This window comes from Salvelinus alpinus, chromosome 10, assembly GCF_045679555.1.
Source record: "Salvelinus alpinus chromosome 10, SLU_Salpinus.1, whole genome shotgun sequence".
Classification (NCBI taxonomy): domain Eukaryota; kingdom Metazoa; phylum Chordata; class Actinopteri; order Salmoniformes; family Salmonidae; genus Salvelinus; species Salvelinus alpinus.
In genome coordinates, this window is record NC_092095.1 from 53,075,632 (window position 1) to 53,087,697 (window position 12,066).

The window sequence follows — 12,066 nt, forward strand, 5'->3', positions numbered from 1 at the left end:
GGGAAAAGTATGTGAACCCTTGGATTTAATAACTGTTTGACCCTCCTTTGGAAGCAAAAACCTCAACCAAATGTTTTTTTGTAGTTGCGGATCAGACCTGCACAACGGTCAGGAGGAATTTTGGACCATTCCTCTTTACAAAACTGTTTCAGTTTGAGATGTCTGGTGTGAACTGCTCTCTTGAGGTCATGCCACAGCATCTCAATTGGGTTGAGGTCAGGACTCTGACTGGGCCACTCCAGAAGGCGTATTTTCTTCTGTTGAAGCCATTCTGTTGTTGATTTACTTCGGTGTTTTGGGTCGTTGTCCTGCTCCATCACCCAACTTCTGTTGAGCTTCAGTTGGCGGACAGATAGCCTAACATTCTCCTGCAAAATGCCTTGATAATCTTGGGAATTCATTTTTCCGTCAACGATAGCAAGCTGTCCAGGCCCTGAGGCAGCAAAGCAGCCCCAATCCATGATGCTCCCTCCACCATACTTTACAGTTGGGATGAGGTTTTGACGTTGATGTGCTGTGCCTTTTTTCCCTCCACACATAATGTTGTGTGTTCCTTCCAAACAACTCAACTGTCGTTTCATCTGTCCACAGAATATTTTGTTTGAGGCATGGTTCACATCAGGCAATGCTTCTTGTGAATAGCAAACTCAAATTTTGTGAATGTTTTTTATAGGGCAAGGGAGCTCTAACCAACATCTCCAATCTTGTCTCATTGATTGGACTCCAGGTTAGCTGACTCCTGACTCCAATTAGCTTTTGGAGAAGGGTTCACATACTTTTTTCAACCTACACTGTGCATGTTTAAATTATGTATTCAATACAGACAAAACAATACAATTATTTGTGTGTTATTAGTTTAAGCACACTATGTTTGTCTATTGTTGTGACTTCGATGAAGATCAGATCAAATTTGAAGACCAATTTATGCAGAAATCCAGGTCATTCCAAAGGGTTCACATACTTTTCTTGCCACTGTAGCTACATGTGGCCTACTTGGACACGGGTCCCCACATTTCCCACTCTCCCATGCCGAATAGGCTGAAGCCACAGGGCTCTTCTCACAGGCTCTATTTCCCTACGTGGGAGCATTGCGAACCGTAGGTTGGGATTTTGTTTACCTAGTTACATGTATAGTGCATTCAGAAAGTATTCAGATCCCTTGAATTTTTTCACATTTTGTTACATTACAGCCTTATTTTAAAATTGATTACATTTTTTTTTTAATATATATATATATATATAAATATGACATTTACATAAGTATTTAGACCCTTTGTTGAAGCACCTTTGACAGTGATTACAGCCTCGAGTCTTCTTGGGTATGACGCTACAAGGTTGGCACACTGGTATTCAGGGAGTTTTTCTGATTCTTCTCTGCAGATTCTCACAAGCTCTGTCAGGTTGGATGGGGAGCGTTGCTGCACAACTATTTTCAGGTCTCTCCAGAGATGTTCGATCGGGTTCAAGTCCGGGCTCTGGCTGGGCCATTCAAGGTTATTCAGAGAGTTGTCCCGAAGCCACTCATGCGTTGTCGTGGCTGTGTGCTTAGGGTCATTGTCCTGTTGGAAGGTGAACCATCGCCCCAGTCTGAGGTTGTGAGCACTCTGGAGCAGATTTTCATCAAGGATCTCTCTGTACTTTGCTACGTTGATCTTTCCCTCGATCCTGACTGGTCTCCCAGTCCCTGTCGCTGAAAAACATCCCCACAGCATGATGCTGCCACCGCCATGCTTCACTGTATGGATGGTGCAAGGTTTCCTCAAGGCGTGATGCTTGGCATTGAGGCCAAATAGTTCAATCTTGGTTTCATCAGACTAGAGAATCGTGTTGTTTGGCAAACTCCAAGCGGACTTTCATGTGCCTTTTACTGAGGAGTGTCTTCCGTATGGCCACTCTACCATAAAGGCCTGATTAGTGGAGCGCTGCAGAGATGGTTGTTCTCCTTCTGTCCATCGGGTTCTTGGTCACCTCCCTGACCAAGGCCCTTCTCCCACTATTGCTCAGTTTGGCCGCATGGCCAGCTCTAGGAAGAGTCTTGGTGGTTCCAAACGTCTTCAATTTAAGAATGATGGAGGCCACTGTGTTCTTCGGGGCCTTCAGTGATGCAGACATTTTTTGGTACCCTTCTCCAGATCTGTGCCTTGACACAATCCTGTTTTGGAGATCTACGAACAATTCCTCCAACTTCATGGCTTGGTTTTTGCTCTGACATGCACTGTCAACTGTGGGACCTTATATAGACAGGTGTGTGCCTTTCCAAATTATGTCCAATCAATTGAATTTACCACAGGTGGACTCCAATCAAGTTTTAGAAACATCTCAAGGATGATTAATGGAAACAGGATGCCCCTGAGCTCAATTTTGATTATCATAGCAAAGGGTCTGAATACTTATGTGAACAAGGTATTTCTGTTTTTTGTTTTATATACATTTACAAACATTTCTAAAAACCTGTTTTTGCTTTGTCATTGTGGGGTATTTTGTGTAGATTGAGGGAAAAAATTAGGGAAAAAACTAACGAGGGGCAGCCTCACTCATAAATGTAGGCAAGCAACGTTGCATGCAGACATAAGATCCGGTCATGATTGCAACCTTAGTTCAATGAAGGAACAGAGTGAGACATGACTAGAGTGATGGAAAGAGAGCCTATAAAAAGTAGGCTGAGCAAACAAATTTCCTGACGTCTTCCCCCGAACCCCAATGGATATGTACCGTACAGCATGTTGGTGTCAGAAGTTGTAATGGGAAAATCCACCTCCATGTCCACCTCAGTGAGACAGTACATTCCACTGTTAGATGTATGTATAAACCCTCTGCTGGGACGTTATTTACTCTGCATAATCGTCACCTGTTTCTTTAGTAAAGAACCAAGGGTTTGACCAGAGGTGAGGCCATGACTTCTTCTTTTAACTTTTAATTGTATCTCTACTACACCAGTTAATGTTGGTATTTCTTCTCTCTCCCTGGAATGTACACATCTTGTACAAGACTTTCCTCTCCTGCTTGCGTTAATCCCTTTGTGTGACGGTTACGAACCACTGGGAAAGTATATAAGAACATGTTTACTTGCGCAATGCAGGAGAGGAAAGTGCATCTGGCAGCTTTCAGATACACGGTAGCTGAAGGTCACAGTGGGTTTATCAAACGGCCACTGAAGACTGGTTCAGAAAAAGGTACTTCATAGCACGGGCCACTGTTGCCTGCTCTTGTTCCTCCTTTTTGACAAGTCTCTCAGAAGCTACTACGCTGAATTGAAATGTTCTATTCAGGTCATGTCAAAATATGCTTGAATTAACTATTTTCAGTCTTCCGATTCATTTCAAATCTGGCTGAAACATTCCATTCTCTTCAGTCTGCTTCACTCAGTTTATAGAATGCAGCAAATCCTTGTCCTTGGCATCTCTTTTTCCTTTGAGGAAAGAGCCAAAGGAATAACCATTTACAATGTGCTGAGGGATGAGGTATTTACGCATATGCAAACGGAGGACATTTTGGTGAAAGGCGTGTTACTTCTATCCAATTCATCAAGCTACTAGTTTTTGTTTGGTTGATGTATTTTTCCACATCCAACATGACAAACATGTTACAGTTGTATACACAGATGTAGAATAGACTACTCAATGCATGCATTTATTCTGTACTTTTCAGAGTGTGATTTAGCAGCCTGCAATAGACATGTCACAAATTTCCCACCTGCTTACTGCTGATTCATTAATATTTCATAGATGAATTGATAAATATATTGTACACTGTACAAAATTAATAATGCATGTGTCTGATTTTATAAATATTAGCTATTGTTATCACTGAAATGTAATTAATTGGTCAACACAAATATCTGGGTGTCTTGGGTACAACCTCCACCAATACTCATGTTCATATTTCCCCAGATTAGTTCCTTGCAAGAGCTAGCTATAGCACTAATGTATTCTAGGCTATACCAACACCTGTAAGACTACGTTTACACAGGCAGCCCAATTCTGAACTTGTTTTCCACTAATTGGTCTTTTGACCAATCATATCAGATCTTTTTCAGTGCTGATCTGATTGGTCCGAAGACCAACTAGTGGGAAAAAAATAACACAGCCTAATTAAATTGACTCCTGTTTAAATCCCAGAGAGAGAGAGAGAGAGCGAGAGAGAGACAGCGAGCGAGAGACAGCGAGAGAGAGAGAGAGACAGAGAGAGAGACAGAGACAGAGAGATAGAGAGACCCGTGTTGTGAGGTAAAATCTCTTCCATTAGCACATCAAAATAAAGGACAATCTGACAAATACAAGCATTTAAAAGCAAAAACTTTTGAATTGATTGTATGTAATAAAAACTGCCAAATAGTAAGACTATGCGTGAGCAATTCAATTGATCAGTAAAGACCAAAGTGAATGGCATGGCAGAGGAATGAGGTCAAACGTGTACATGGGGAAAGATTTTGTGTAGAAAGAATAGAGGACTAAGATAGTATTGCTTTCTATACATACTTCAAGTCTTACATTATATGGTATATCCACTGTTGAAAAGTGGTACATTTATGGAGATTTTGTATACTGTTGTTCATATGGTGTCAACCTGTTATGGTCTCAAAGCAACTCTGTGGGGAGTGGGCAGGATCTATCTAGCCTTCAGAGGGAACTAATCTTCTCATTCTCTTCCACCCTCTCTCAGAAGATAAATGACAACTTCAGTCTTAGAGTTCATACTGTGTCCTTTGCAACCGCAGAGACGCATTACATGAGGCAGTTTGGGAGAGATTACATTTGAGTTTTGTGTTGTGTGTCAAAGAACAAATGTGTGTCATTCATTTCGGTGGCTGGCTGAAGGCAATTTCCTCTGTGGTGGATAACTTCTGGTAATGAAGCTAACTGTTTGGACTATGAGGTAGTAGGCTAAGGTGCATTAGCATTGAATACCGAAGCTTTTGCGTGTTGGCCTGTGTGGCTCAATTGGTAGAGCATGGCATTTGCAACGGCAGGATCATGGATCTGATTACTGCTGGGGCCATCCATACATAAATGCATGTACACACTACTGTATGTCGCTTTGGAACAATGTGTCTGCCAAATTGCATACATATTGTATGTATTTCAGAGTATCATGTCTGTTCTATGTGACCATCAGAGAAATACATCACTGAGAGACATTCTGTCATTTTAAATATGAATACCAACATTGAATGATCTGGATACTGTATATCAAATGTCAAGAGTAAGACCATGCTCAATTATAATACAATACTTTATTGCCAATACTATAATGACCTTGGTGAATTATATTATTGTAAAGGATTTCATTCATATTTGTTGATATGAATCAATACAAGTGCATAGGATTTTCATGGATTGACAGCTAAGGAGAGCTACAAAGTTTAAAACAACTGATGAATTGGAATGATCTTTTCCATCCAAAGAGTTTAGAAGAAGTATAATTTCTGACAGGCCTTTTAACAGATTCAGCAAATGAGTTGCTTGCTTTTACATCCTACGCTATCAGTCAAGTAAGTATAGTTGAGTTTGTGCGATTATAAATTAAACAAGAACTTTAAATATCTGTGTTTTCACATTAAATATGAAATTCAATCTAAATGTATGAGGAAATTGCATTGTTATTAGTTATATTACTATTTTCATTGTTGTCCTTCATTCCAAAAATCCTTATTGCTGGGAGCCAAATTCTTTACCCACAGTCTACTCTAGTAATCCTCAAATACTTTAAGCACTTGAAGGTTAAATGCTTTGTCCGGCACACTGAGAAGATCCTACATGATTTTGAATACCTTGTTTTGAATACCTTGCATGATTGTTAAAGTAATGTATTTGTTGTTAGAGAGATTAAAGTAGATGTGACGTGTCAAAATTTTGATTGATGACCCTATGTGAACTCTATGTGAACTCTATGTGAACCCTATGTAGTGATGACGTGTGCATGTCTTCTGGTCAGGCAAGCCTGGTTAGGTGGGGGCTATGGGGTGAGTAAGGGTCCATTTGACAGGCCGTTAATGATTGATGACCCAAGCCTGATTTATGACCCTATGTAATGATTTATGACCCTATGTCATGTAGAAGGGTGCATGCCCAGGGGGGTTGGTGGGGTTGAGTAAGTGACCATGTGTCAGGTCAACCTGTTACTGTTTCTCACGGTTTGGGTTGGTTAATGCCCCTTATAAAGCCGCTGAACAATTCCTGTTTAAGAGTGCACAAGATAACCCCCTGAATATTAAACAAAAATGACACCTATGCCAATTTTAGGGATGTTATGCTCGGCTTGTCATGAACCCAGTGACCAAAGCCTTGAAGAAGTTCTGTGTGAAGCTCCAGAATGTTTTAAAGGATTTTTGGGTACGAGTGAGGGCCCTATGTCTTACATATTCCACCCTGAGGATTCTACGGTAAAGATATTCACAGACAGTGGATCCAAACCCATTTATCAGGCAAAACCTGGGATTTTTTCTCCTGCTCTGGGGATGAGAGAATGGCTAAAGATCAGGCTGGCTCTCTGTAAAATTGAACAGGCTCTGAGTGGTACACAGCTGCCGGGCTATGCGTTGGAAGAACAGGTCTGCGGACGCTGTGATCTGAAAGCTCTAAGAATCGCTTCAATGGACTATGCCCCTAATAACAAAGTGACAATTTTAGCCTGTGAATTTTATGATGGTGCTAATGCTACAAAGTCTGTCAATTCTCCTGTAGCTTCCAGAGCCTGCAAAGATGTCAACTTTTTTATGCCTGTGTTTAGTTTTAAATGGTTGGATTATCCGATTTTCATAACCCTTATGAATAAGCTGGACATTCTCTTCCAAAATGGGGAACAGTTAAAGCGCTGGGCGAGGCTTTCCTTGAGACAGAGTCAAGACCAAAAGGCCCGACGGAGGATCTACCCCTGGAGTGAAAACTTACCAAGTGTTGATGTACCTAGCAAGAGAGCCTTGCCTTTTGAGGGCGAACTCGACACGGACAATGGCGGGTGGTTGCATAAGCCCCCTGGATCTGTAAGAAAGGCATCGTAAAAGACCTTAAGAATGTAAGGATATAAAATGTATGTACTAAATATTTTGAATGAAATAAATGGTTTTAAAATCAGAATCTCACCACGTTATGAACTCTCGCGTTTGTTCACTCTTAGCGCAGTCTGTCCCTGAGAAAAAACTTGCGGAAAAAGCCATGTGCGCGCGTATGTGCGTGAGGGAGTTTTCTTTAGTGGCTGTGTGTGTTTCAAAAACAGAAAAAGTGGGGGCTGGGGTGTGTGTGTTAAAAAAATACCCTTGCATCTGCGCTCAAGGCTCTCTCTCTCTCTCTCTCTCGCTCTATGCCAGGGGGGGTCGTTTGAAACCAAGGTTTACACTAGCCTGCAAAACAGATGCCTACCCCCCAACAATAATATTGTGTCTTATGACTCCTAATCTTAAAGGCCTTTCATAAAACTATTTTTTAGGTGGGCTAAAAAGTCATTCATCCCAGCGATGTCGAGACCACCCCACCCCTGCATCTAGGTGCTAGCACCCCGGAGATTTTAGAAGATCCAAAAAGGATCCTAATGTTTAGACACACCCAATACCATGTGTTTGAAATGTGTCAAATATACCATGGGCGGGGGTATAGCCCGAAAAAACGACAAACCCCAAATGCTATGTAAAAATCATTCAGGGGTTTTTCTCTAGGTCGTAGGGTACAAAAGCGCTAGAAACCAGGGGCAATGTTAGCAGCGTTTTAGTTCCGATGCAAACAGCACCTCCAGAAACTCCAAGAATCGTTATCGGACTGAAGCGTTAAAAAGATAATCGGGGAAAACAGTCTAATGGATCTATCGCAAGGTGAGTTCTTGAAATAAATCTTTATATTAGATTTGGTTGTTGTGGGGAATTGTTTGAAAAGCGGGGTATGTTATAGAAATATTAAACAAGCATTAGGACCAGTATGCTTACCGTATAACAAGGCAATATTAGCTAAAGTGATTATAGCTTTAATATTGTCGAATGTTTTATAGATTCTGAAGCATTCACGCAGATACTCCGAGGTATAACTGAGCTCGAACCATCCAATGGGGCTCCGGAACAAAGTGCAGACAAACAAACGCCTACCCTGAATTGTAAACGTAAGTAAGCTCCAAGAATTCCATACATAAAAATATTTATACCTTAAAAACAAAAAGTGTGGGCATCTTATATTAAAAGTTATTTTATATGTTTACAGAGGACCTAAAGCCTAGAAGGTTAAACGAGGCCCTATGGAGCCTGAACGGTTTCTGCCAAGCATATGACTACGAGACAATTATCCCCTATGAACCGGATGTTTTTACACACAAGCCACGAACACAGGATTTAAACGGCAGGTCAACTCCCCTGGGACAGGACAACGTTGTCCCCCATATTTCTAAACACCAAAGGATAATTAGTGCTCAGATCCACAGTTCCGCTTCACCCGAACAATTCTACTTGGCCGATATTCACGAGACCTCGTTCCAAGGACAAGGTATGAATCAATTATATATTATTATTTATAGCGTTATTTTATTATTTTTTTATTTATATATTTTTTTTTATGCCGAAATATGTTAAAACCAGGCCTTATATTGTTTTTGTTTTTTTTCAGGCTCAACATCTACCGAACCTGCAGATGCTGTAATACTGGCTGAACAAAGACATCAGCCCCTGGTTTCAGAACTTCTTCAGAACAGCCCTCGTCAAAAAAGCCGAGGTATTTAATTAATGTATTGTTAATATATAGGCTTATATCTGAAATGTATTTGGCATTTTTAACATATTTTAGGGTTAATAACCTATTTTTGTATGTATTATTTTTTATTTCAGACTCCTCACCGGCTTATAAAGACAACACACAAACATCGGAGGATGCCCAGACAAGCATCCCCGAGGAGGCTCCAAAGACACCAGTCAAGAAAACAGCGAAACCTGATGATTTCAAAGATTTAAATGACATTTCTGAGGTAGACGATTTGATGTTCTGTGAAGCTGCCAACCTTCTTGAATCGGCCAATTCTGTGGGGGCAACAGCAGATTCTGAAATAGAACAAGACCGTTTTTTCAAAGCGTTTACCCTGGGTTTAAAATCACGAAAGGCTCTACTCCAGAGGCGCATGTGTATTCTACGCGAGCATCAATACAATCAGGATGTGTCATTCTGGCGTAGCGAGCTACCCCGTATGTTAAAAAACATTAGGGCTAAAACAAGCAAATACCGCCGTTAAAAAACACACATGTAAACACACACACACACATCCTTAATTAGACAAATGGCGCCCCCTATAGACCTAATGTTTTTTAACATACGGGGTAGCTCGCTACGCCAGAATGACACATCCTGATTGTATTGATGCTCGAGTAGAATACACATGCGCCTCTGGAGTAGAGCCTTTCGTGATTTTAAACCCAGGGTAAACGCTTTGAAAAAACGGTCTTGTTCTATTTCAGAATCTGCTGTTGCCCCCACAGAATTGGCCGATTCAAGAAGGTTGGCAGCTTCACAGAACATCAAATCGTCTACCTCAGAAATGTCATTTAAATCTTTGAAATCATCAGGTTTCGCTGTTTTCTTGACTGGTGTCTTTGGAGCCTCCTCGGGGATGCTTGTCTGGGCATCCTCCGATGTTTGTGTGTTGTCTTTATAAGCCGGTGAGGAGTCTGAAATAAAAAATAATACATACAAAAATAGGTTATTAACCCTAAAATATGTTAAAAATGCCAAATACATTTCAGATATAAGCCTATATATTAACAATACATTAATTAAATACCTCGGCTTTTTTGACGAGGGCTGTTCTGAAGAAGTTCTGAAACCAGGGGCTGATGTCTTTGTTCAGCCAGTATTACAGCATCTGCAGGTTCGGTAGATGTTGAGCCTGAAAAAAAACAAAAACAATATAAGGCCTGGTTTTAACATATTTCGGCATAAAAAAAAATATATAAATAAAAAAATAATAAAATAACGCTATAAATAATAATATATAATTGATTCATACCTTGTCCTTGGAACGAGGTCTCGTGAATATCGGCCAAGTAGAATTGTTCGGGTGAAGCGGAACTGTGGATCTGAGCACTAATTATCCTTTGGTGTTTAGAAATATGGGGGACAACGTTGTCCTGTCCCAGGGGAGTTGACCTGCCGTTTAAATCCTGTGTTCGTGGCTTGTGTGTAAAAACATCCGGTTCATAGGGGATAATTGTCTCGTAGTCATATGCTTGGCAGAAACCGTTCAGGCTCCATAGGGCCTCGTTTAACCTTCTAGGCTTTAGGTCCTCTGTAAACATATAAAATAACTTTTAATATAAGATGCCCACACTTTTTGTTTTTAAGGTATAAATATTTTTATGTATGGAATTCTTGGAGCTTACTTACGTTTACAATTCAGGGTAGGCGTTTGTTTGTCTGCACTTTGTTCCGGAGCCCCATTGGATGGTTCGAGCTCAGTTATACCTCGGAGTATCTGCGTGAATGCTTCAGAATCTATAAAACATTCGACAATATTAAAGCTATAATCACTTTAGCTAATATTGCCTTGTTATACGGTAAGCATACTGGTCCTAATGCTTGTTTAATATTTCTATAACATACCCCGCTTTTCAAACAATTCCCCACAACAACCAAATCTAATATAAAGATTTATTTCAAGAACTCACCTTGCGATAGATCCATTAGACTGTTTTCCCCGATTATCTTTTTAACGCTTCAGTCCGATAACGATTCTTGGAGTTTCTGGAGGTGCTGTTTGCATCGGAACTAAAACGCTGCTAACATTGCCCCTGGTTTCTAGCGCTTTTGTACCCTACGACCTAGAGAAAAACCCCTGAATGATTTTTACATAGCATTTGGGGTTTGTCGTTTTTTCGGGCTATACCCCCGCCCATGGTATATTTGACACATTTCAAACACATGGTATTGGGTGTGTCTAAACATTAGGATCCTTTTTGGATCTTCTAAAATCTCCGGGGTGCTAGCACCTAGATGCAGGGGTGGGGTGGTCTCGACATCGCTGGGATGAATGACTTTTTAGCCCACCTAAAAAATAGTTTTATGAAAGGCCTTTAAGATTAGGAGTCGTAAGACACAATATTATTGTTGGGGGGTAGGCATCTGTTTTGCAGGCTAGTGTAAACCTTGGTTTCAAACGACCCCCCCTGGCATAGAGCGAGAGAGAGAGAGAGAGAGAGCCTTGAGCGCAGATGCAAGGGTATTTTTTTAACACACACACCCCAGCCCCCACTTTTTCTGTTTTTGAAACACACACAGCCACTAAAGAAAACTCCCTCACGCACATACGCGCGCACATGGCTTTTTCCGCAAGTTTTTTCTCAGGGACAGACTGCGCTAAGAGTGAACAAACGCGAGAGTTCATAACGTGGTGAGATTCTGATTTTAAAACCATTTATTTCATTCAAAATATTTAGTACATACATTTTATATCCTTACATTCTTAAGGTCTTTTACGATGCCTTTCTTACAGATCCAGGGGGCTTATGCAACCACCCGCCATTGTCCGTGTCGAGTTCGCCCTCAAAAGGCAAGGCTCTCTTGCTAGGTACATCAACACTTGGTAAGTTTTCACTCCAGGGGTAGATCCTCCGTCGGGCCTTTTGGTCTTGACTCTGTCTCAAGGAAAGCCTCGCCCAGCGCTTTAACTGTTCCCCATTTTGGAAGAGAATGTCCAGCTTATTCATAAGGGTTATGAAAATCGGATAATCCAACCATTTAAAACTAAACACAGGCATAAAAAAGTTGACATCTTTGCAGGCTCTGGAAGCTACAGGAGAATTGACAGACTTTGTAGCATTAGCACCATCATAAAATTCACAGGCTAAAATTGTCACTTTGTTATTAGGGGCATAGTCCATTGAAGCGATTCTTAGAGCTTTCAGATCACAGCGTCCGCAGACCTGTTCTTCCAACGCATAGCCCGGCAGCTGTGTACCACTCAGAGCCTGTTCAATTTTACAGAGAGCCAGCCTGATCTTTAGCCATTCTCTCATCCCCAGAGCAGGAGAAAAAATCCCAGGTTTTGCCTGATAAATGGGTTTGGATCCACTGTCTGTGAATATCTTTACCGTAGAATCCTCAGGGT

General features: G+C 41.0%; 2 protein-coding genes across 2 annotated transcripts; one reads left to right on the forward strand and one right to left on the reverse strand.

Annotated features, from left to right (window-relative positions):
* The first annotated feature begins 7,521 nt into the window (after positions 1 to 7,521).
* Positions 7,522 to 9,198, forward strand: LOC139532248 (uncharacterized). The gene is made up of 5 exons (XM_071329628.1): positions 7,522 to 7,804; positions 7,978 to 8,085; positions 8,184 to 8,462; positions 8,583 to 8,687; positions 8,801 to 9,198. Exons 1-5 carry the CDS (start codon positions 7,789 to 7,791, stop codon positions 9,196 to 9,198), a joined length of 906 nt encoding a protein of 301 aa, XP_071185729.1. The 5' UTR covers positions 7,522 to 7,788.
* Positions 9,195 to 10,895, reverse strand: LOC139532247 (uncharacterized). Its single transcript, XM_071329627.1, has 5 exons — positions 10,628 to 10,895; positions 10,347 to 10,454; positions 9,970 to 10,248; positions 9,745 to 9,849; positions 9,195 to 9,631 (listed from the first exon to the last, which is right to left on the reverse strand). Exons 1-5 carry the CDS (start codon positions 10,641 to 10,643, stop codon positions 9,195 to 9,197), a joined length of 945 nt encoding a protein of 314 aa, XP_071185728.1. The 5' UTR covers positions 10,644 to 10,895.
* Between the last annotated feature and the right edge of the window lie 1,171 nt (positions 10,896 to 12,066).

Coding starts and splice junctions, on each gene's coding strand:
- LOC139532248 (XM_071329628.1), top strand. Junction 8,086..8,183: donor GCCTACCCTGAATTGTAAAC/GTAAGTAAGCTC, acceptor ATATGTTTACAG/AGGACCTAAAGCCTAGAAGG. Junction 8,688..8,800: donor CCCTCGTCAAAAAAGCCGAG/GTATTTAATTAA, acceptor TTTTTATTTCAG/ACTCCTCACCGGCTTATAAA.
- LOC139532247 (XM_071329627.1), bottom strand. Junction 9,850..9,969: donor GACCTCGTTCCAAGGACAAG/GTATGAATCAAT, acceptor GTTTTTTTTCAG/GCTCAACATCTACCGAACCT. Junction 9,632..9,744: donor CCCTCGTCAAAAAAGCCGAG/GTATTTAATTAA, acceptor TTTTTATTTCAG/ACTCCTCACCGGCTTATAAA.